General features: G+C 40.9%; 1 protein-coding gene across 3 annotated transcripts in view; it reads left to right on the top strand.

The window, feature by feature from the left end:
- LIN52 (lin-52 DREAM MuvB core complex component) overlaps positions 1–26,070 on the top strand; it is a 144,387-nt gene extending 118,317 nt beyond the window's left edge. For 2 of the 3 annotated variants that reach the window (XR_188067.4, XM_004455142.4), the window contains one exon: positions 23,698–25,706. Coding sequence is in view for 1 of the 3 variants with exons in the window: in XM_004455142.4 (XP_004455199.1) it covers positions 23,698–23,753 (56 nt within the window). In the remaining 2 variants the exon portion in view is untranslated. Of the gene's footprint in view, positions 1–23,697; positions 25,707–25,889 lie in introns of those variants that run through there. The other variant, XR_009184937.2, reaches the window with a different exon arrangement.
- The last annotated feature ends 301 nt before the right edge of the window (positions 26,071–26,371 follow it).

The following is a 26,371-nucleotide window of genomic DNA, read 5'->3' as shown; positions in this document are numbered from 1 at the left end:
TGTGTTAAATACTTTGAACAGTACACAATATATAATAACTACTCAGAAATGTTAGCAATTGTGGTTCTTAACCTTTGGGAAGCATGAACTTCTCACTGGGTGTGCTGCTAAATTTTGATCAATGTGTAATAAACACATTAACATTACAGTGATATCAGTCAGGTGGAACTTTGGACTGAGCTGTTTATTATGTCATCTGTGATGAAGGGTAAAGCTTGTTTTAAGTAAGAAGTAATTCTCATAATGTCAAGCCAGCACCAAGGAAAGATGGCACTTACTGGAGCAAGTGAGAACTTTGCCTCACAAATGTATTAAGGATGTGATCAGATCACAAAGTTATTCTGCCCAAAGAGCTATGTAGTACTAAGGGCAACCAAGTAACTAGTGTGACAATTGTGGAGGTTCTTATGGCCATTATGAGACATTATTCTGCTCTAGGAATACCTGTAGTGATTTTTTTAATCTATTAACCTCTTCAAACTGTGAATATGAAGAGATTGAGTACTATATTGCATCCGGCTGAACCAGGAACAGGACTTGCCTTTAAAGAAGAAATAGGTGGAGACCCAACTGGAACTGCCCCAAACTGTCCCACAATAGGACCAGATGAGATTCTGAAGAAAGAGGCACTGAATGCCATGGTGATCAGTACTTAAGCCTTTATTAGGGGAACTTACAGAGAGCTGCAGCTACCTTAACAACTAGATATTCATCCCAGACAGCAAGACAGGCAGGAAATTCGCTTGAGTGTGCTCACACCTATGGCAATCACTCTTTAGGTATATATAACTGGTGGGGGCTGGGGCGAGTAGCTAAATGCCAGGGTGTTGCGTGCAAATGTTGGGGAAACATTTGGGTATGTATTTTCTGATATCAAGATGCACTTGGCACCTGCGGTCTTCATGATTATAGCAGCCAAAGCTCAACATGCATCAGGAGGATGCCTGAAGAGTGTGGCAAGGGCAAGGTCAATCCTCAGTCAGGTAGGAGGTGCCAAATGTATCATACCAACTACTAATCTGATATTTAGTTATGTTCAATAACTATATATTGAACAAACCAATTTTAAAAAAAGAAGCTTATCTATCAATATTATTCCTCCTTAATATCTTCAGAGTGTACCACAGAGTGCGCACTTAGGAGGTCTACAATTAAGTGCCTTTTTGTATAAATGAAGTTGTCTACGTTGCTTATGTATCTGAGTTAGGACGGCTGAATCAGTTATTACATTTAGCCAATTATTTACATGCAGTGAGGAATACTTCAGTTCTCATAGCAACATTAATCTTTCATTTCATGGATTTTGATATGTTTAAATAGACAGCTTTGTTAAATGTTTTTGCATTTAAGCTGCATGTAAATCTAATCTGCTTATATTAAGTCTAAATGCATCCCAGCTTCCTGGGATGAATATCTAGTTGTTAAACAAAGGGAACATTTTTCAAATAATTATTCACAGTGTTTAAATAATCTAAGTACTGAATTTATTTTAATCCAAAGTATAGAGTTTTTGTTTTCTAAAACAGGGCATCAAACATACAGATTCTGATGTAATTTTTATTTACACAGAACTGAGTTTACGATGCATATTTTCTCTCCAAGTATATGGCAGTAATGTCCAAACTCCCAAATTGTTTTGTTTTGTTTTTAAAGATTTATTTTATTTATTTATTTCTCCCCACCCCCTCTTTGTTTGCACTTGCTGTGTTTGTTCGTCATCTTTGTTTTTTTAGGAGGCACTAGGAACCGAGGATCTCCCATGTGTCAGGAGATCAATTACTGGAGCCATATCTGTTTCCCCTGTTTTTGTTTTTTTAAAGATTTATTTTTTATTTATTTCTCTCCCCTTCCCCCGGCTTCCCAGTTGTCTGCTTTCTGTGTCCATTTGCTGTGTGTTCTTCTGTGACCGCTTCTATCCTTATCAGCGGCACCAGGAATCTGTGTTTCTTTTTGTTGCGTCATCTTGTAGTGTCAGCTCTCCGTGTGTGTGGCGCCATTCCTGGGCAGGCTGCACTTTCTTTTGCGCTGGGTGGCTCTCCTTATGGGCGCACTCCTTGCACATGTGGCTCCCCTACGCGGGGGACACCCCTGCATGGCACGGCACTCCTTGCGCGCATCAGCACTGAGCATGGGCCAGCTCCACATGGGTCAAGGAGGCCCGGGATTTGAACCACGGACCTCCCATGTGGTAGGCGGATGCACTATCCATTGGGCCAAGTCTGCTTCCCTCCCATGTTTTTTTTTAACCAGGAACATTGCTTGCGGGGGGGGGGGGGGGGGGGATCAGATGTAGCTCAGTAGCTGAACACCTGCCTCCCATGTATGAGGTCCTGGGTTCAATTAATGGTACCTCCTAAAAAATATATTAAAAATTAAAATAAAATAAAACCTTGCTTGGTTAGATTGTCAGTCAGTTCTTTCACTAAAACAAAAAGCAAGAATCTACAACAAAGCAACTAGAGCTAATAAACAAATTCAGCAGAAGTGGTAGGATACGAGATTAATATGCAAAAATAAGTATTGTTTCTATACACTAGTAAAGAGCAATCTGAAGGAAGCAGATTTGGCTCAACTGATAGAGCATCTGTCTACCACATGGGAGGTCCAGGGTTCAAACCCAGGGCCTCTGACCCATATGGGGAACTGGCCCACACACAGTGCTGATGCATGCAAGAAGTGCCATGCCATGCAGGGGTGTCCCCCGCATACAGGAGCCCCACACGCAAGGAGTGTGCCCCTGCAAGGAGAGCCACCCTGCGTGAAAAAAGCACAGCCTACCCAGGAGTGGCACCGCACACAGAGAGCTAACGCAGCAAGATGATACAACAAAAAGAGACACAGATTCCCAGTGCCACTGACAAGAATGTAAGTGGACACAGAACACACAGCGAATAGACACAGAGAGCAGACAATGGAAGGGGAGGGGAAGGAAGGGGAGAGAGATCAACACACACAAAAAAAATCTTAAAAAAAAAAAAAAGCCATCTGAGGAGGAAGTCAGGAAAAAAATCCCACTAACAAAAGCAACAAAAAGAATCACATGGGAAGCAGACTTGGCCCAATGGATAGGGCATCCGCCTACCACATGGAAGGTCTGCGGTTCAAACCCTGGGCCTCCTTGACCCGTGTGGAGCTGGCCCATGTGCAGTGCTGATGTGCACAAGGAGTGCCCTGCCACATAGGGGTGTCCCCCATGTAGGCGCAAGGACTGCACCCCATAAGGAGAGCCACCCAGTGTGGAAGAAAGTACAGTCTGCCCAGGAATGGTGCCGCACACATGGAGAGCTGACACAGCAAGATGACGCAACAAAAAGAAACACAGATTCCTGGTGCTGCTGATAAGGATAGAAGCGGTCACAGAAAAACACAAAGTGAATGGACACAGAGAGCAGACAACTGGGGGTGGGGGGGGGGGGGGGGAAGAGAAATAAATAAAAAATAAATCTTTAAAAAAAAAAGAATCACATATTTAGGAATAAACTTAACCAAGGATATGAAGCACTTGTATTCAGAACACTACAATGCTCTGCTAAAAGAAATCAAAGAAGACCTAAATAAATGGAAGAACATTCCATGTTCATGGATGGAAGACTAAATATTGTTAAGACATTGATTCTACCCAATTTGATATGCAGATTCAATACAACCCTGATAAAACTTCTAACAGCCTTTTTTAAAAAGAAAACCCAGTTATCAAGTTTATTTGGAAGAGTAAGGGGCCTTGGAGAACCAGAAACATCTTACAAAGGAAGAATGAAGTTAGAGGACTCTCTTTTCTGAACTTTAAATCATATTATGTAGCCACAGTGGTAAAAACAGCATGGCACTGCCATAAAGATAGACATATAGACCAATGGAACAGAATTGAAACAGACCCTCATATCTATGGTCAAGTGATTTTTTTGACAAGGCTATCAAACCCACTGTATTAGTTAGTCAACGAGGTGCTGATGCAAAGTACCAGAAATCTGTTGGTTTTTAAAAGGGTATATATTTGGGGTAGAAACTTAGAGTTACAAGGCACTAAAGAGTCCATCTCAAGGTTACATCCTCAACAAAGGCTGTTGCCATGTGTTGGAGCAAGATGATGGGTGACCTCTGCCTGGTCTCTCCTTCCTTCTTCCTCTTAAGGCTCTGTGGGCCCAGCTTCTTCTGATCTCAGCTCCAGGCTGGCATAAGGCTTGTCTCTTCCTGGGCTTTCGCTGTTTGAGCCTTCTCCTTTCTGTCACATGGCAGGACTGAAATGACCAAGTTCTCTCCTCTTCTGTATCTTCTGCATGTGTCCATCTATCTCAGCCCACCAAGGGGGGCAGGGACTCAACCCTGAGTCATGCCCTACTGACCTGGTCAAATCAAAGCCCTTATCTTGATTTAATCAAGTAAACATAAAACCTTTGAATTTAATACAGTCAAAGGATATCATGCCAAGAGGAACAGACCAGTTTATAAACATAGTATCTCTTTTGGAATTCAGAAATATCAAAGTGCTACACTCACCCTACTATGTCAGAACAGTCTATTCAACAAATGGTGCTGGGAGAACTGGATATTCCTATCCAAAAGAAGGAAAGAGGACCTCTACCTCATACTTATACAAAAATTAACTCAAAGTGGATCAAACACCTAAATATAAAAGCAAGAACCATAAAACCCCTAGAAGAAAATGTAGGGAAACATCAAGACCTGGTGGTAGGAGGCAATTTCTTAAACTTTACACTAAAAACAGGCGCAATGAAAGAAAAAGCAGATAAATGGGCCCTCCTCAAACTTAAACACTTTTGTGCTTCAAAGGACTTTGTCAAGGTGAGAAGGCAACCCACTCAATGGGAGAAAATATTTGAAACCACATATCCAGTAAGGGTTTGATTTCCATGCTATATAAAGGGATTATACAACTCAACAATAAAAGAGTCAGTCGATTTAAAAATGGGCAAAAGACTTAAATAGACATTTCTCCCAAGGGGAAATACAAATGGTGAAAAAGCACATGCAGAAATAGTCAATAGCGCTTGCTATTAGGGAAATGCAAATCAAAACTACATTGATTCGTTGAGAACTAAATGTTGAGTAAAATGTATCAAAGTATAAATAGGAGGGTCACCTGGTTAGGACGCTCAGGGGGTATGGTCTGATGCGGGACGGACTCCGGAGGGAATAGCTGAAGGCTCATTTTGCCAAGGTGGGTTCTACCATTGGGTGGGGTGGACCCATATCCTGGGGAAGACTAATGCCGTCGAATAGAGAGAACTGTATCTCTCGTGAGAAAGGACGGCTCCCAGGGCATTAGATTGGCAGGCGTTGTGGGCCCTAAGGGGAGGGGAAAATGGACGTGCAATGGATAGAACAAAGGTAAATAAGGGGGCAAAAGAGGAGTTATGTGAGAGTACACGAGGATGAATATAAAACAGCTAATATTACACCAAAAACATATAGGGGACGACAGACTAATAATGAAAACCATAAGACAAAACATAGGATAACTAAAAAATTTAGAAAACTGTACAACCTAAAGTATGGACCACATAGTAAGCACAAATGTTACCTTGTTTGAAAACTATAGTTTCGGAATCTGTACATCAGTTTCAGGAAATATGATATGAATAAGTTAAAAGATTATTGCTGTGGAAGGGAAAAGGTTTTATGGTGGATCTGGGGAAATACTGTATATTGTATATATGAATTTTGGTGATCTAAGACTCTTCTGAAGCTGACATTATGTTGGGATTCACTTTACGGGAAGTTTTGGATCACAGAGTGGTTCAACAATGGCAGCGGAGGAATACTGATATGGGATGTTATTGACAGGATATATATGGTTGACAGGGAGTTATACAGGGCATATGCCCAGGGTATATGGTAATGTCTATATATACTCATAATGGAAACAATTAAAAACAACAGCTGGGGGGGTACTGGGCTCCTGGCCGGGGGGTCACTGTTGTGGGCCCTGGGAGAGCAGCGGCAATCCTCCAGGTGCAACGGCAAGAACCAGGAAGGAAGGAGGGCCCAACAGTGGGCCCTTGATACTAATGGCTACACTTTTGAGCCTATGCACCTGCAATAAGAACAAGGCCTAGAGTAGCATTGTGCCTGGGGGTTTCCTCCTGACAGCCTTCATGTTACTCAAATGTGGCCACTCTCACAGCCAAACTCAGCGTGTAGATGTGATGCATTCCCCCCAGCGTGGGACACGACACCCAGGGATCACTACCACATACTAGCTGAAGAAGCAACTAGAAAATGACCTTGAATTAAAGATTCAATGCGGAACAGCAGAATATACCTGTCTACATATAATAACATGACTTCGGGAAGCGGTTTGACCTAATGTAAGGGGGAAATGGAAAGGAGAAATGAGATTATAAGGCTGTGAGTCTCTAAAAAAGAGTCTGGAGGTTGTCAGAAGGAATACCCCTATGTACAACTGAACAGAGTCTAAGAGACAGATAAGGTAGATACAACCCCAGGTATTGGTTCTTTTGAGGGATAAAGAGACCCACGGGTTCTATGGTCATGGCAGAAGGGGTTCACTGCCATGACAGATGGCCCTTCTTTGGAGCTGGTGTTTCTGCGTGATGGAAATGGACTCAGAGGGGATCTCTTTTCACAAGACTTGCATGCTACTTTATTGGAATTGTAGTTGGTGCTGAGTTTAAGATATATGTAGGGGATTTGAATCTCTGGACTGATAATATGACACCCAGGCCCAGAGCCTCAACAGACTTCAGCTCCTACACTTTGACTTATTGGACTTACTCCACTCAGCTAACATGGAGTTGAAGAAGGTCAACCACCACAGCATGGAGCCTAGAGTGTCTACAACTAGAAGCGGGAAGAGTGCATCCAGTACCCATGTGGAATCTAAGCCCTCACTTGACATAGGTGTGCAATGGACACAACCAATCCAATGTCCACAGAGGAAATGTGAAATGGGTGTGGGAACGGTAGCCATGGGGGCTGCTGGGTGTGGGGAACGGGAGGAAGAGATGAGATGTGGAGGCGTTTTCGGGACGTGGAGTTGTCCTGGATAGTGCTTCACGGACAATTACGGGACACTGTAGATCCCCCCAGGGCCCACTGGATGGAACGTGAGAGAGTCTGGGCTATGATGTGGACCATTGACTATGGGGTGCAGTGATGCTCAGAGATGAACTTACCAGGTGCAATGGATGTATCACGATGATGGGAGAGAGTGTTGCTGTGGGGGGAGTGGGGGGCGGGGGCGGTGGGGTTGAATGGGACCTCATATATATTTTTTAATGTAATTAAAAAATAATAATAAATAAATATTTTTTTTAAAAAACATTAAAAAAAAAAAAGATCCCATATAAAATATATTTCAATTACTAGAAGCTAAAAAAAAAAAACTACATTGAGGGAAGCAGATTTAGCCCAACAGATAGGGCATCTGCCTACTACATGGGAGGTCCAAGGTTTAAACCTAGGGCCTCCTGACCCATGTGATGAGCAGGCCCACGCACAGTGCTGATGCATGCAAGGAGTGCCATCCACGCAGTGGTGTCCCCCGTGAAGGGGAGTCCCATGAACAAGGAGTGCATAAGGAGAGCCACCTAGAGCGAAAAAAGTGCAGCCTGCCCAGGAATGGTGCTGCACACATGGAGAGCTGACACAGCAAGATGACACAACGAAAAGAGACACGGATTCAGGGTGCCACTGACAAGAATACAAGCAGACACAGAAGAACACGCAGAGAATGGAGAGAGCAGACAACTGGTGGGGGGGGGGCGGTGGGGGCAGGGGAGAGACATTTTTTTAAAAAATGAAAAAAATCTACATTGAGAGGGAAGCAAATGTGTCTCAAGTGATTGAGCTCCCGCCTACCACATGGAAGGTCCCTAGTTTGGTTCCCGGTGCCTCCTAAAGACAACAGCAAGCTAGCGCGACAGGCAGGTGTGGCAAGCTGACATAACAAGATGATGCAACAAGAGACACTAGAACGGGAAACGGACTTTGGCCCAGTGGTTAGGGCGTCCGTCTACCACATGGGAGGTCCGCGGTTCAAACCCCGGGCCTCCTTGACCCATGTGGAGCTGGCCCATGCGCAGTGCTGATGCGCGCAAGGAGTGCCCTGCCACGCAAGGGTGTCCCCCGCGTGGGGGAGCCCCACGCGCAAGGAGCGCGCCCCGTAAGGAGAGCCGCCCAGCGTGAAAGAAAGTGCAGCCTGCCCAGGAATGGCGCCGCCCACACTTCTCGTGCCGCTGACGACAACAGAAACGGACAAAGAAACAAGACGCAGCAAAAAGACACCAAGAACAGACAACCAGGGGAGGGGGGGAAATAAAATAAATAAATAAATCTTTAAAAAAAAAAAAAAAAAAGAGACACTAGAAGAAAAACATAATGAAAGAGAAAACAAAGCAGTGAGCGAAGGTTCCCAGTGCCTCTTAAAGAAGATGAGCAAGACAGCAAGCTGATGCAGTGGGCAGGCATGGCAAGCTGACACAACAAAATGACATAAGAGACCCAAGAAGAAAAATGTAATGAGAGATACAACAAAGGTAGGGAATGGAGGTGGCTCATTGTTTTTGCCTAGAGTGAAACTTCGCAAGAAAGAATGTAATACACTTAAAATGCTAACTAGTTTCTGGCATATTGAAATTAATTTCTCTATTGACATCAACCTCAAAGGCTTATCATCAATTGTACAGATTAAGGGAATGTACCTAGTAGCTCCATTTGGGCAATTGTTAGGAAAGTGGTTCAGAGAATGTGGTTAATGGTAGGAATCTTTAAGTGTGTTATTCACATGGTCTTCTGGCCTTCAAATCAACTCTGGATTTGGGAGTTTACTAATTAGAGATAGGACCCATTCATCAGACTGGGATAGAATTACTGTACTCCATTACTCCTAGGAATTTATCTTTACCTGGAACTGCATTATGCATTATGTTTCTGAACATGGTGGCCAAACTGTTCCTTAAAATCCAGAACATGGTCCCTTGGCAGACTTTGCTCCAATCATTGTCTGGTTATTCAGAGATTGACTTAAGTAATTAGAGTTCATTTAGCAAATTATGAAAACTAGCTTTCATAGTCTCCCAAGAAAAAACGAGGGCTAGTCGGGTATTTTTATTACAAGAATGTGAGTTTGGGGAAGCAGACTTGGACCAATGGATAGGGCGTCCGCCTACCACATGGGAGGTCCATGGTTCAAACCCATGTGACCCGTGTGGAGCTGGCCCACGCACAGTGCTGATGTGCGCAAGGAGTGCCATGCCACGCAGGGGTGTCCCCTGCATAGGGGAGCCACACATGCAAGGAGTGCGCCCATAAGGAGAGCCACCCAGCATGAAAGAAAGTGCAGCCTGCCCAAGAATGGCACCACACACATGGAGACCTGACACAGCAAGATGATGCAACAAGAGGAGACACAGATTCCCTGTGCCACTGACAAGAATAGAAGCAGTCACAGAAGAACACACAGCGAATGGACACAGAGAGCAGACAACTGGCGGGGAGAGAGAAGGGGAGAGAAATAAAAAGAAATCTAAAAAAGAATGTGAGTTTATTGGGATCAACAAAAATATAAGGGCAAAATCGATTTTAAGATTTGGCTATTTCATGGGATTATGTTATGCTGATCTTATCAACACAAAGGTTTTTTCACTCATTAATATAGCATTCTCCAGTCTGGATTTCATTCCTTTTAAATAATAAGAGCATTAAAATAAAGCTTTTTAATCAAAGCATGAGAGATGTCTCCATTTTTTATAAAGTTTATGAGCACTTCAACATTGAGAGGAAACTAGATTTAGAAGCAAGTTACTTAATTGTGGTTTGGTTGATGATTGTCACAGATCTTTTCCTAACAAAATATGATTGGTTACAGTTGGCTTTGTTTCTGCCAAATTTTGGAAAGGCCAAATTTATTGTTATTTAACTTCTTAAAGCAGGGCCATGTCTTATACTACTTTTGTCTTATACCTCGAGAAACGTGTATGGTACTGGGAACTTAACAGGGATTTAGGGCATGTTTTGAAAATTCCATTTCATACTGTTCACTTGCATTTTACCTGGTGAAAAACTTTTAAAAAGGAGCTGTCCTTAGATTTCCTGGGCATTCTCAGACAGTATATTCCTAAAGGCCAGTTCAAATGTTACCCTTTTTCTACATATTTTTCTTTCAGTCCATCCCATCTTTTCTGGAGATGAGTTATCCCGATTTCTGCCTTCGTAATATGTTATATCCTCCTCTTATAGCTTTTATGATATTGTTTGTTATTTTTTCCCAGACTGTCTTCTCCTAATATTTTCAAGGGTAAGGATTGTATTATAGCTTTAAAACTGAACATGATGTATGGCAATAAAGATAGAGCTACATGCTGTTTCAGTGAAAGTTCTGATCTTTTTACTGAGTGTTTTAATTTTTCCCTTCATTGCTCATATTTTACAAAGGGCAATACCACACATGCACATAGTTTTTTTCTTTATAATAAGGAATATGCTTTATGATCATAATTTTAATAAAATAAAACCCTCATTCCTTTGTTAAAAATTAATTGGAAAAAAAGTAGGGAAGGGAAGGGGAAGGGATAATGAATTGATATCATAGGTAATTGGAGACAAAATCAAAGAGTCAGTGGTTCTCAAACTTTAGCATGCATCAGAATCACCTGGAGGGCTTCATAAGTCAAGCATGGATTGCTGGACCACATTAAAATGTTTCAAAAACAAAATTTAAAAAACAGGTCATGAATGTTGTAAATAAGATTATTCAGAAAATCAAAATAGGATACTTTGAAAAACAGAAGTTTAAATGGCTGTTATTTCTAATCCCAGGAATAACCACAACCATATGACTTCCTAAGTAGGCACATCATACATACAATCAAATTCTTACCTGATTGTGATGTGGTTTTAAAAGAAATTCAGGAAAGCGGATATGGCTCAACTGATAGAGTGCCTGGCTACCATATGGGAGGTCCAGGGTTTGAACCCAGGGCCTCCTGGCCCATGCAGTAAGCTGACCCATGCACAGTGCTGCTGCGCGCAAGGAGTGCCGTGCCACACGGGGGTGTCCCCCACATAGGGGAGCCCCACGCACAAGGAGTGTGCCTCGCAAGGAGAGCTGCCCCATGCAAAAAAAGTTCAACCCGCCCGGGAGTGGCGCTGCACACACGGAGAACTGATGCAACAAAAAGAGACATAGATTCCCAATGCCGCCGAGAATGCAAGCAGACACAGAAGAACACACAGTGAATGGACACAAGAGAGCAGACGACGGGGGCAGGGGAAGGGAGAGGAGAGAAATTTTTAAATTTTTAAAAATTTAAAAGTTATTCTAAAAAAAAAGAAATTCATAATCAAGTAAAGGCAATAATTCCTGTGTTTTTGTAATGCTACATGATTTTAGAGGGAAAAGATTTTTTTTAATTAAGGCTTATTGGATTTCTATTGTATGTTGTGATTTTTTCAAGTCTGTTAGGGAAATTATCTTAAAAGTTTCTTCCATTGATGAATTTATGGGCTAGTGAGAAAAATAAACCATACATACATGAAACCACAGTGTGAGCAATTCAAAATCATTAACTAAAACTAATTTTTAAAAATTGAATAGATTAGCATCTATAAAGTAAAAGAGTGAACAGAGTGAAGTAGGGTTAGTGAGGTCTTTATGTGCACATTTGTTGATAATGTGAGGGCAAACTAATGGAAATTTTGTTGGACTAATTAAAGTTTAAGTTAAGCTACTCCATAACTTGTTAGCTATTACACTGGCCTCAACTTTAGTGTTAGTCTTTCTATGTATATCTTAAGCTTCTTCTGAGAAAACTCAATAAATAGTAACCAGGAAACAGATGTGGCTCAACCAGTTGGGCTCCCATCTACCATATAGGAGGTCCAGGGTTCAATGCCCAAGGCCTCCTGGTGAGGGCAAGCTGGTCCATACGGAATGCTGGCCCATGTGGGAATGTGGCCCTGCGCAGGAGTGTTGCCCCGCGAGGGAAAGCCGCCCCACAAGGGAAAGCCACCCCGTGCAGGAGTGCTGGCCAATGCAGAGAGTTGGCACAGCAAGATGACACAACAAGAGATGTAGGAGAGAAAATAAGATGTAGCAGAACAGGGAGCTGAGGTGGCACAAGAGAGTAATTACCTCTCTCCCACTCCGGAAGTTCCCAGGATCAGTTCCCGGCGCTGCCTAATGAGAGAATACAAGCAGACACAGAAGAACACACAGCGAATGGACACAGAAAGCAGACAATGGGGAAACAGCATGGGGTGGGGGGTAAGTAAATCTTTAAAATATAAATAAATAGTAACCGAGGCCTCATTCTCTCCACCTCCCTGAGAATTTTGTAGAAGCAACATGTTGAGCCAGGCAGCTTTCCTCAAAACTGTTTATGGAGAAAGTGAAAATTATACCTTAGATTTGTCAATGATTTCTTAATTAAGAGAGAAAGGTTGGACAACCTAATAATGAGTAACAGCTCTATATTATTAGACTTAACCTGAGTCAGATTTGGTAGATTTTTTTTAAAAACTAAATATAATCTGCTTTTGATTTTTGGTTGTGTGTAATTTGGTCCTCATCCAAAGAATTGAAAGATGTCATGGAAATAAATATTCATGACATGAAAAGTCACCCCTTTCTACAGCTTGTCCTGTCCTGCATTTCCAAGCCCTCTTCAGAGTTAATTATCCCCGCCTTTGTTCCCTTGCTAGTCTAATACTCTTCTCTGAGTTGTCATTCATGTTGCTTCTAGCCTTCATAATTGTATTATGATAAACTATACATAGTGATAATGAGAAAAATATATATTTCAACGGAAGCATTTGGTGAGGTTTTCTTTTTATCATGGAAATTTTCAAGCATATAGTAACAAAAGAGACTGCTATAATGAATCCCATGTACCTATCTATCCTCCAACTTTAATCATTGTCAGCATTCTGTATTTTCTATATTTTTTTAAATTTGTTTTTAAAAGATAAAAAGATCACAAAATGTTACATTAAAAACTATAGGAGGTGGCGGATTTGGCCTAGTGGTTAGGGCATCCGTCTACCACATGGGAGGTCCGCGGTTCAAACCCTGGGCCTCCTTGACCCGTGTGGAGCTGGCCCATGTGCAGTGCTGATGCACGCAAGGAGTGCCATGCCACGCAGGGGTGTCCCCCACATAGGGGAGCCCCACGTGCAAGGAGTGCGCCTCATAAGGAGAGCCGCCCAGCGTGAAAGAAAGTGCAGCCTGCCCAGGAATGGTGCCGCACACATGGAGAACTGACACAACAAGATGATGCAACAAAAAGAAACACAGATTCCCGTGCCGCTGACAACAACAGAAGCGGACAAAGAAGATGCAGCATATAGACACAGAGAACAGACAACCGGGGTGGAGGGGAAAGGGGAAAGATAAATAAATCTTTAAAAAAATATATATATATATGTTCCTTTAAAAAAAAAAAAACTGTAGAAGACTCCCATATGTCCCACTCCACACTCCTGCCAGTTTTCCCACAATGTCATCCTTGTTTTATTTCTACATCTTCTTATATCACTCTTTTCGTTGCTGTTAGCTGTGGTATTTTAAAGCATATCCTAGATGCCCTATCATTTCATCCATAAATACTTTAGTATGTATTTCTGACAAGACTATTTAAAAACCAACACCGTTTTAATCACATTCAACAAAATAAAATAATTCCTTAATTGGCGTCTAATAATCCATGTCCATTTTGGCTCAAAATTATGTTTTTTACAGTTGGTTTGTTTGAATCAGCATCCAGATAAGCTCCATACATTGCATTTGGTTGACATGAACCTTAAATCTCTTAATTTTCTTTTTACCTGCACTCTTGACTCCAGATTTCTCCCCCTATGCTGTTTAATTATTGAAGAAACAGAATTGTTTGTCTAATAGAGTTTCCAACATTTTCAATTTGGGTGATTTTATTCTGGTGGTATCATTCAACATGTTCCTCTTTTCCCCAAATTTCCTATAAATTGATAGGGCAGGAGAATGGATTGGGTTCACATTCAGTCTTTTTGGCAGAAATACTTCATAAGTAGTACTGTGGATGTCCTATTTTTTCTCATCAGGAAACACATGGCATCTGTTTGACCAGTTTGAGTGAAGATCACTGGGTTTAGGTTCCCTCAGTCTGATCCTTTTCATTATAAACTCCTCCGTTAGCCTTTCATCTGATGGCTTTAGCATACTCTAATAAATGTTGCCTAAATCCATGATTTCATTGAGACTTGCAACATGGTGTTTTTCTAATTCAGTCATTCTAATAGTAATTCTGATATATCAGCAACTAATTGGTTTGTTTGAAATACAGTCCAAACAGGAAAGGCATGTTAAATGCTAGATTCTCCTCCTTTTTTTAAAAAAATTTATCACTCTTAAGAATCTTGACTTGAAGTGACTGAGGGCCGTATTTTTAAAATTCCTCTAAAAACAAGTTATTTTATAAATATCTGTTTAAATTAACTTTTATGAATAAAATAACCAAAACACTGTTCAGGGTTCTGTAAGTAGCCATAAAATTAATCTTAAGGGGAGTTTTTTTTTTTCCTTGCATCTACTCTCCTTTAGCACTTTATGTATATTCAAGTTTCATAACACTCCAGTGAGGTAGGTACTATTTTATCCCCATTTTACTGATGAAGAAACTGAGGCCTAGAGAAGATAAGGAATTTTTCTGAGGTTGCAACCTCATAAGTGACAATTCAGATCTAAGGTTCACATCCTAAGTGATCATGTTTTCTGTCATAAGGATTAAAATGGTCATATCAAACAGTAAGAAATAACTAACAAGGAAACGTTTTTATATTCTTCCTCTCTGGTGAGTTAAATTAAATCCATGCTATCATCCAGTGACCCACACATGAAGATTCATAGACATTTTCTTTGGTGTCTTAAACTGGAACTAGCAGCAGGTAAAACCAAGATTATAATTTTACAAACAAGGCTATCTTAAGCAATATTAAAATAAAATGTTATTCTCTGGCTTTAAAAAAATTCTTCAGTAACTATGGGAATGCTTTTAGTATGAAGACAGCATCTTAAATCTCCATGCAAGTCATAGACAAAGTGTTTTGTGATGAAAAAACAGTGGTGTGAATAATACCTACTCACAGCCTAAGATACTTGATATATCTTGGGCCTCAATGTTTGCTGGATTTTTGCAATTTCATGAGCAAGATTTGTGTTTTTTTAAAGTTCTATATTTCTGTGTGTTCCACTTAATGTCAGATCTGTATTCTTGGATTGTAGAGTTGTGTTAAAAATAAATAAATAACCTCAGCTCCTCCTCCCGCCTTCCCCCTCCCCCCACACACACTCATTTTGTATAATATGGTAATGATATCACCGTAGCAGTAATTACGGGTCATCTTCATTTCTTTCATCTCTGCCTGTTCTGATGGCTTCATTCCTTTGACGGAAAGATTTGGCTCTGGGTGCTATGATTATTTTGTTAAGCGTTATTCGAATAGACAGGAGTGAGAGAAATTAATCAATCCAAATGCAATTAGCATCATGTTTAACCCAGTGATGGACGTCTCAAGGTGAAACAGCCAGGGGAGTTTCAGACATTATTATTCAATCCAGTGGTTCTTATCTAAATTATAATCAAGAGGGGTTTTTATTGGCTTCTCAGTGTGAAGTTGTAACTCTTTCCCTGCCCTGGGGGTCAAGAAGACTGGGCCTCCATTCCCTCCTGACTGTAGCTACTGCCAGCACCTTCACATGGGGGGAACCAAGCAGGAAAGTTGTCTTAATATCCAAGTCATTTGAAATTACCCGTACTGTGATGTTGGTCTGATTTTCCTGAGAGTGGAACCTAGCCTATGGATAAGTTACTCTTCTAACTTGGGGTAAAATATTTGTGTACTGAGATAGATCATTATTGCTATTCTCACTTTGTGGATAAGGAAATTAATACTGCAAAGCTACTATCCTTTGGTCATAATAAGTGTTTCATCGGGATGGATTATCATGTAAAGGCCCTGAAGTGTGAATGTTCTGCACAAATTCATGAGTGTTTAATAAAAGTTGTAGCCCCAAGAGCATTTGTCCATTGCTTTGATCTCATTGCCTTTAACTCAACTGAGTTTTACCCTGGTAAAAGGGACTAAGTGACACTCTGAAATAGACTGAAGCCTTCCAAAAAGGAAACAAAGTACAAATAAATAGCTCTCATTCCTTGAACACAAATCTTTGGGGTTTTTTTGTTGTTGTTGTTTTGTTTGGTTTTTGTTTATTTTTATTTGGGAGAAGGAAAATCAGAAAGATTGCATATCTGACATCTGTCTTGTTTTGCTCTTACAAGAGGGCAGGACAAGGAGAGTTGATGGAGAAACATGGGCTTTCACCTGAATACAACATTTTTCAAATGCCTGACAATTAAGATTCTTCTACTTCTGCCTTCAATCTTGGCTGACACTTCCCATATTTTATGTTCCTGGTTGATGTTTTATATTCTGAGAATAAATCTGTTGGCTGGATATTTCTGTCTTCTTTTTTTTCTGTTATGAAAAGCCATTAAAATTATTTTCCATATTGGAACTGTCCAAATTGGTTTACCTACATTGAGTCCTGGCCTTTCTTTTTCATATTACAGCTGGATAAAACATTCTTCTGAAGTCGGCTTTATTGTGGATTGAAGAAAATTATTTGATATAAAATTATCTTTTTCTGAATTCACTGGAGGGAGAACTGCTGTTAGCCATCCCAGTCTTTGAAAGAAAAAGCCCTGTCAGAGTCACCCAGCAGAAAGAAAATCTGGAAAGTATGCCCCCGAAAAAGCTTTTTTGAGAATTCTGAGGAGAGAGATTTGGTAGTCAGTAATAGTTTTGTCCTGGAAGTAGCAGCCAGATGGTTCTTTCCTCAGATCTATAGTACTTCAGTCCCCTTCTTGAAATGCTTCTGCCTAAAGAACTTGAGGCAAAAGCCTCAAGGCTGTTCTGCTGGCCTTAAAATGCTACTTTTCTAAGTTAGAGAAAAGTTAGGTTTCCACCAAGGACTCTCCTTTATGTGTATTTCCCAAAAAGAGCTGATTGAGAGTGGTCCATGGCCCTGATTTCAGGGCCACAGGGTCTCCTAATGGAATGAGGCACCAAGAGACCCATTCTCTTCTAGTGACACCATGCCCGTCTCAGCACCGTCTCCTCTTGACAACAGCACCAGCACCAGCTGCTCTCACAGCAGAAGCATTAAAAAGCTCTTAGTCCTTGACTGGAATCATCGATCGCATGGTGGTACTTTCCTTGCGCAGTCCTGACACTGAGCTGGAACACAGTGAACAATCTCAGTCTGGCAGACTGCCCTGGAACTGCTCTGCTGAACGCCAGCTCCCGGCCGGGGCGATGGGAAAACTTTCCACCTTCCTGGGAGAGAGGGAAATAAGTGTTCAAAATCCCATTGGTTTCCTTTTGTTCTCTAATTCACCAAAATACCTGTGAACAGCTGGCACCATCTCAAAGGTCACGTTGCCAATGGAAACAGTCCCTTTCTGTCAGAAAGCATGTCTTCTAATTGATTGAATCTTGATCTTCCTTAATGTCTAGTACATAGTAGAGCATGGGACTGATTTAACTGTTCATCCATGTCCTTCATGTGTCTCTTCTGCACAGCATGTACTGACAACTAGTAGATCCCTCTTGTCACAGTTAATTCAGTGCATTCATAGGGCCAAAAAACAATAACTTTAAAAGAAGAGCCAAAGCCATAATTATAACAAACACTTTCTGTGAATCAAACAAATCGCCTTTTATTACATTGATATAAACTAAACTAGGATTTTACTTGTTCCTTTTTGCTAGAAGTAGCTGCTTGTATAGTTAAAAGGAAAGTAGCAGCCTCCACACCCAATACTACTACAGCAAGGTTTAACCCTCCAGAGTGTATGTGTCACACAGGGGCAAGTCATTCATGTTGCCATTTGCTTTGCGTTTGAAGGTTTTTAAAAAATAAATAGGCTACTTGTGTGCTTATTCATTGCAGACCTGGTACCTCTTTTGTGAAGCAGCAGCTAAGGAGAGAACAGTGCTTGCCCTGGCTGGTGAAAAACCTAAGGAAGGTGCCACAACTGAGAACAATGATCATATTGATTTTAGGGGAAGTGGGCTGGGCTGGATGGTTCTGTAGCACAGTTTAAGGTTAAGAGGCTTACTCCCCTTCATAAACTAATGAAGCCTATTGGAAACGACATGGTTTGTTAGTGAGGCAGGTCAGATTCCAATTTGATTGGCAGCCAATTAATGAAATAACATACCTGGACAATTGGAAATAGAGGACAAAGATACAATTGACATGTTCCAGCAGCAGACAGGTGGTATGTACTAAAAAAGGAACCTGCTATTTTTCTCCAGAAGTCTATTCCCAGAGACCAAGAATATATTCTCAATTAGAACAACACAATTTGGTTCCACCACATCCTGACTACTCATAATATAATCTCTATTCTTTCAGTTTTCCCTTTCCTCATTCCCTCATTGTATATGAAATAACTGGTATATGTACACAAGTATATTGGCTTTTTTTCCTCTCTTTTACTAAATGGCTAATGAATAGTATGATTGACGTTAAATGAAGGAAATGGAGATGGGAAAAACTACTGATTTTGTGAAAATATCCTCTTTTTCCATTAGTATTATGCTCATTCACCTTTCCCTTTTTATGCCAGTAGGTTATTTTGCTCTCACTATTTTAACAAAACAACAGCAACAACAAAATTCTTGCATATTTTGTTTGATTAGAGATTTTTAATGTCTTTATCATTTAAAACCAAGAATAATTTTATAACTGTTTTATACATAGCTGTTACATGTAGAACAATCTGTCTTTAAATAGGGATAAATTTTTCTAAAAGAAATTAATCCTAGATAGTTTCTCCTTCAAATCAAGCGTCTTGTTTAAATAAAATTCTTTTTAAAAATGAATTAAATAAATAATAGTTGCATGTAGCTAGCATTTGCTGACTGCCTATATGACCTTTGTATATTACACCACCTTGAACAGATGAGGAGACTGAAGCTTAGAGAAACAATTTGGGTAACTTGCCCACTGTGGTCCAGGGTGAATGGAGGAACTGCAGTTCAAATTCACTTGCTCTTTTCACAATGTTACGCTGCCTCTTTTGTTTCCTGACCACTCATATCAGAGTCTCCTAAAGACACAGCCTGTTGTTGCTCTTCTGGCTGTGAGAGAACTGGTGAAAGGTCACTCTTTTCCACCTCTCTGATGTTTTTAATTAGAACACTAAAAAAAAAAAATCAGAAATATTTAAATAGTAGTTAGCATTGAAATTAAAAACCAAATATTATGAGTTGTTGTTTTTTTCATTTCACTAAAAAGTTCCTTAACCTTTACATTCTTCCCTACATAAAAGCCAAGGAAAATTTTATCAGGCAATTGCCTCAAAGTTATAATCTGGAAAGTCTTTCAGTAATGAAACCATATGTCATGGGCGAAAGGTGCAAAGCCCCAGAAGAGAGGGTTGGCCTCGTGAGACATTCTGCACCCAATCTCGTTAACCGGGGTGCCTCTGGTAATCCCTCATCCCCTCACCAGTGAGAAATCAATCTGTACCACTGAATCTTTTTCAACCATCCACCAGAAAATTTACTGCAGCGACAGCAGTTTGGGGATAGTCATTGTGGAAAGGGAGCCAGAGGCAAGGCTAAATGTAGGATGGAGGAATTGGAGAGTCTAAGAAGAGATTATATTAAACCACATACCACCTTTAGAGCAAGCAGGATGGAGTCCTCCCTTCAGCCCTGACCTCTCCAAGTATACCCAGGTATTTACAGCTGCCATGAACCTGACAGCCTAGAGAAGCTCTGCAGGGGACAATAGAACAACATAAACTTGGAAGTTGATTGTGGCTTATCTACTTGCTGTCTTTAAAAAGTGTACGAGTTATCCCCTATCCCGCAGTCTCCGCAGCAATTCACACGTTAGCCCTCCGGGGACAGGATCTATTGTGGATTTCTCCGTTTATGATCTCTGCACTGCACAGGAGGGCCTATAAATCATGACCTGACGTGGAGGTCATGCTTCCCTTTTGCACAGCACACACTGTGGTGGCTGATGACCAGTTGAGTATTAGAATGTGGTGGCAGTGTTTCCTTCCTGTTGAACCTTGTAATCCTAGAGAATAAATCCAGAATCAGAAAATAGTCAACACATTTTCCTAACTCTAGATAAAATTGTCTAAAACTCTTGTCCTCACTAGGATTGTTTTCTGTATAACACACTGTGAAAGGAAGAGAACCAGGAAAGAAAGGAGGACCTGGAAGGGCCAGTCTGAGGAGCATAGACTCTAACCATGGCCATGATGCTAGAATTATATCAAGCTGTAACTATCAGGAAGAAGGAAGAATGGAACTAGGCAGGGAGAAATAGAAATCTTTTCCTCTCTTCCGCCAATAAGCAGTAGCCATCTCCAGTGGATTTTCCCCAAAGAGATTTGAAATCCTTGGTGAGAGTCCGTTAATAAAATACCTTTACATATAAAACCCTATGGAAAGTGTGGGTGTTTGTGTATGTATGTGCATAGAAGAGGAATGCAGAATACTAGCAGAAGGCTGTCTCCTACTCCTAATGGGATTTTGTAGCAGCATGTGCGAGTTGTTTCAGAAGTCAAAAATGAGCAGATGTTGGTATAAATTACCTCCGTGTCTGATGTCTTGCAAATTAAAAGCGCAGTTGGCATCACTAAACAATTTCACTAGGTTTGGGGGGAGTGCGGTTAGCGGGTGGTGATTACTGTAGCAGGTTGGTAAGAATCTTCACACTGCAGCAGAGCTGGAGAGCAAGGATAAAGAAATGAGGAATAAAAGGAGGAGTATGTGAATTAATCAGAAATGTTAACATCTTTGATGACAAGTGAACAGGAAGGCACGTGCTCTGGAGCAGCCCCCAACCCACAGCAATTTCTCTGTGTGCAAGAGGGGCTGGTACTTAGGATCTGATTTATAGGGCACAGCCTTCTTTTAGGGAGCAGCTATGTCACATATTCGTATATCTCCTATATGGGACTGGCGAGTAGGGAAACTTTCTCCCCTCCCATGTAGAAGATGATGTCTTTGAATTACTTCCACTTTTACGGTGGTCTCCTGTACCTTCTGTATACTTGGATTAGGTTGGAGGGGGAGGAATGATTGAGTAGGAAAGGGGTTGTTAAAAAGGATTGGTTAAATTCAAGGAGAGCTTGCCCCTAAGAGACTTTGGCATATCCGTTTATTTTTCCTTTTGAGTTCTTTTGATCTCTCAAATAGATTGGGTCTTTTTTTTATTCTCAGACTTAAAATATTTGTCACTCTCCCATTTGGGGAAGGAACAGTAGAGAATTAGGAAATCTGAGGAGCAGGAGGCAGAAATAACCAATATGATCAGTACTCTGCAGGCCCAGTCCCTTGTCTGTCTAGGCCTTTTAGCCATGTTGCAGCATCATTTGATATTATGTTTGAAAGTCCTTAATAGGCATGTAGAGTAGGTGGATAACCCATCCAGTAGAAATGATGAGACCCGCTCTGCCTAAAAATATAAGTAAATTCCCATGGGATCCAGCTTGGGGAAGAGATTCCAAGGAATGGGAATTTTGAGATTGCTAGCCTCCTTCATGACAATATATTGATTTACTCCTCAGATACTCAGTTTAAGAAGATATGTAGATTGCTTATCCACCTCTGTGTTAATGATAACCACTATACTCAGCATGTTCACTGCATTTATCCAAGAGAGAAGTTGGGCAGGTTACAATAGCATTCTCTCCATTTTACCGATGAAGAAACTGGGGCTCAGAGATCCAGCCCTTCTCAATGGGTCCCCATCAGCTGCTAAGTACTAGATAGAGCTGGAACGTAAACTAGTTCATGTCCTGTGTTCCCTGAAAGGAGCCTTTTCTGCCTCACCATATACAAGAAAATGCTTGGATTTCCTCTAGTGCAGTTAGTCCTTGATTTCCTAATCTCTCCATTAATCCAGCATTACTTCCATCAAGGAAAATACTTTTTCTTGCCAAATATACAAGGTACATTGAGAAAGAGAACCTTGGTCTAGAGTATGGAGCACTGAGGGCCACTCAATAGTCTTATTATTTGTCTGTGGAAAGGAAGAATGCTAACATTTATTGTGTTCCTATTTGGCTCTAGTTCTTTTGTATAATATTGTTATTCTTTTTTTTTTTTTCCTTTTCTTTTCTTTTTAGTGTTGTTATTCTAACCAACGTTTATTCAGCAGATCTAACACTATGCTAGGTCCTGATGATATTAAGAATAATAAAACACAATCTCTGCCATCAGTTCTTACAATTTAGTGGAGGAAGACCAGGATATAAACAAGCATTTGTATGTAGGTCTTACAGGATTTTATATGTACAGGGCTTCGTGGAAGTCCACCAAGGAAGGAATGGTCAGTTTGATTTGGGCAGGGGTGGGGTTATGGGGACATGAGGTGAGACCCAATCCTGGGGCTTCCACTCCTAGTTAATGGAATTTCCTTTCTCTTTGTTGATGCCCAGATACTTGTTAAAGATGGGTATGTATAGACTCTAGTTACCAAAAATCTCCCTGTGGTTACAGAGTTTGTATTGTTTTATTTCTTATTTGTACACATAAATAAGGAACAGTTAAACTTAGGTGGAGCTGGGGTTGGGGAAGCTCATTCATCTGGACCGTTTGCTCTAGACTTAGAAAAAAGCAGCAAGAAGGCTAGAGGAAAGATTCTTCTCATTGCAGCAGGTGCCTTTCTAGCCACCACACTTCTTTAGCCAGGATGGAGACATGCTCTTGGAAGGCCTGGGAGCATAGCCTACCCTGTGCCCACTGTGCTGTTCCAGAAGATCCAGAAACTTTGAGCACTACTAAATCCATTTTAAGAGATCTGAAAAGATAATCATGAGGGGATAAGGAAGAAGGGAGATTGTGCTTCATAAGCTTTTTGAGGATTTGTTTGACAGGGCTAAAGCAGGGGACTTCCAGAATAGCCCTTGTAATAGAGAAATGTTTTACTTTCATTTTGGAGCCTCATGTGTAGGAAAGTAGCTGTATAAACCTCTTGTAACTACAGCATCCAAAGATTGATAGTGCTGAAAGTCAGAGAAAGACACATAAACCCTGCCTGGCAAAATTAAATATCTAAGGACTGACAATGCCAAGAGAGAGAAGACCAAAGCTCTATAAACCCTACTTTATTACACCACCCACAGATGAACTGCATGGAGGGAATATAAACCCTGTTATATTACAGCATCCAGGGACTCGACCACTGCTGAGAGATGGAGTAAATGATCTCTAATTTTGATTTGAGGTTATAAATGTCCAGAGACCAAAAAGCGAGAGAAGACTGTAATCTTGGTTGGAATTTAGCCTCAGAGAACAAACCCCCTGAGAGAGTGAACATAAGTATTAGGTTACATTTTTGAGAAAGTGATAGGTTTGGGGGGAATTCCCTGGTGATTTTTTTTTTTAAAGGGTGGATAATAAAGTCTGCCCCAATTGGACTGCACCTTATAGTAATTGCCAACTTTTCAGAAAAGTTTTGCCAAGTTTGGGTTGGCAATAGTAATTTGTTTTTCTCCTTTTAGGAGGCTAGTGGTGTTTGACTCTGTTGTGGTAACAATTTTATATACAGTTTAAATCGATATGCATTTTTTATTCAATTTTCCTGTGATCACCTTTTTCAGATTTTAGGTTTTCATTGATCTTTCATTTGCTTTGTGATTCCAGCCAGAGAGATGACGCGGGGAAAATTCCTCAACATTCTAGAGAAGCCCAAGAAGTAGCAGCTGCGGTGGACAGAATGTCCAGAGAACTCTGACCATGCTCTCTTCCCAGTGCATCTCTGACCATGCACACCTCACTGCTTCCTTGGGAGAGGCTGGAGGGTGTACCTCCAGGACTGACCCTCTCCCCTGCTCCTGGCACTCCATGCCTCTGAGGGCTTTGGCAGCAAGAGAAGAATCTGCTGTACCCAAGGATCGGTGCAGTTATTCGGTCAGCTTCCAGTCTTTGAAGTGCTTACCTTGGATGTTGGTAACAGCAGAAGGCATGTCATTCTCAAAGGTCAAAGTCCTGCTTCTTCATTTCCAGAAGCAATTCAGGAGCCCCAGGATCTTACTGATTTGATTCTGTGATGGCAAAGTCAGTTGTGACATATCAATTGGATGGGTTATTTTGAGTTGTACTTGATCTCTTAGGAAGTTGTTATGATGCAAGAGACCAGAGACTTACCAGATTCTGGACCAGTCCATGCAGCCTGACCTGTGAGCTCTCCAGTTTATACAAGGTTCCAAGAATCCAAGCTGGAGAAACCACAGTCTTCTCAGAATGTATACCTGCTCTTTCAATTCTGCAATTTTCATGATAATCCCATCCCCCTAATGCCTTCTATTCTCCACCTTCCAGTCCTGCCATCCAGGTCTGTCTCCAAGGAAGGGAATCCCTGAGTAGTGAGTCCCTCCTGGGATTTGCTTGTGTAATGAAAGCCTCACCCATGCAAGGTTGCATTAAGTTCTGGACCTCAAGACCAGTAGGAAGGTAACAAAAGGACTTTTGAGTTCTAGTTAATCTGTTACAGGTTCAAGCCCAAAAGTCAGTATGGGCTGAAAGGTGGCAGAAGGGGATGATATTCAGGAGTTCCTATTTCTTTAGAAACTAGAAACCCTAATTGGCCTTCGAGAAATGTGCTGTGGGGTGGTGGCAATATTTTATCTCCCTTGTGCCCTCACACAGCACATAGCACATCATCTATCTGATGGAAATACAAATACACACACACACACACACACACAAGAATTTCCTGACTTAAATACAACTCTCACAGAGCTCTTTGCCAGTTATCTGTCCCTGTGCTAAAACCGGAAAATCTGGTCCATGGACAAAATCGATTAGACATTTTCTCTGATTTTGCCTTATAATCCATTTATTTTGAGAAGTAAATGGGATATCCTAAACTTATAAAAAGAACGTCTGTGTAGCAGTAGTCTGATGGTGTTTGAACACAAGGAAGGTTGTGGTCAAGTTTTTGATCCTGAGTGTTCGTGCTAGGGTGCAGTACTCTCTAACAGCTAGTCCATCAGTTATATTCTGGCACTCATACCTTGTTTCCCATGCTAGAATTAATGTTGAAATTAAAAAGGGAGGGAAAAATCAAACATGAGACACAAAGGATGAGGATGAGAAGGAAAACATTCTACTTGGGTGCTACCTAGAAGTTTAGGTTGTAGAGGCTTTGATTTTAAGTTAAGCTTATCATCAACATTCTTTTAGCTCACTAAATGCGGTTAATGTGTGTATGTATGTGTGTGTATATATGTGTATGTGTGTGGTCAAAAAGTAGTGCCATAATGTCAAATTCTTCCTTTGCTCTGTTTTTGAGAGTTGATGGCATCAGGTACTTTTAAGTGCTTGGGGAAATTGAGAACTATATGGAGAAATATTGGGGTAATTACCCAAACCAACCCTATAACCTGAAGCTATGTAATTGGTTTTCTGGTCTACTTTGGCCTCTTTCTTTTACTGTCATCTTGGTCACCAGCACTTATTGTAAGTAGATGTTTTAGAATTGCGATATTTATTGGTTTTGTATTTGTCATCCTTAGAAATGTTAATGATGTATTTTTATATTGATAATATAAATTTATGTACAGTGCATGTGTGTATGTATTTCAGAATGTAGAGGATTGTACTTTGTATATGATGGTTTCTGTGTCTTCATAATAAATATGTCCCTTTTATAGGAGAGTGAGTTTTTCTTCAAAAAGCCAGCTTGCATATTTAAAGCATAGGTCTCATTAGAAAGTGTATCTGTAATGACAAAGAACCCACTGCCTTTCCCTTAATATTTTAGTTGGGGGTTTGGACTTTACGGTATTGTTGTTCTAGCTTCCAGGTTTTTATTTTGTTTTGTTTGTTTTTAGGAGGTACCAGGGATTGAACCCAGGACATCATACATAGGAAACGGGTGCTCAACCACTGAACTATATCTGCTCCCCCAGCTTCCAGTTTATCCTCCTAGCGGCTATTCAGCTCACTGCTGTTCAGCCTCCTAAATTCGTATTTGGAAACCTTTGATGCCAGCCCATGCCTCCTAATAAAGTCTGGATCTCTCACCCAGACATTTAAGACTCTCTACATGTAATTCAATTGAGCTTTCAATTTAGTTTCCTTCCTATTCTATTTATGAAGTCTCTATTCCAGTCAATCTGAACTGTTCCCAGTTCCTCACTTTTGAATGCCTTTGAGTTCCAACGAAGTCTCACATCCCTTTTAGACCTATCAAACTTATTCTTCCTATAAATCCCTGAAGATCCAGCTGGAAATGATCCTTTCCCCTGCATTCCTACAACATAAATGTGTACCATCCCCGACTCTTACCACTTTCTGCCTTGTATTTAAGTGG

The sequence above is a fragment of the Dasypus novemcinctus genome, chromosome 3 (genome assembly GCF_030445035.2).
Source record: "Dasypus novemcinctus isolate mDasNov1 chromosome 3, mDasNov1.1.hap2, whole genome shotgun sequence".
Classification (NCBI taxonomy): domain Eukaryota; kingdom Metazoa; phylum Chordata; class Mammalia; order Cingulata; family Dasypodidae; genus Dasypus; species Dasypus novemcinctus.
The sequence above is the reverse complement of the archived record's forward strand: the minus strand, read 5'-3'. Positions and strand labels throughout refer to the sequence as shown.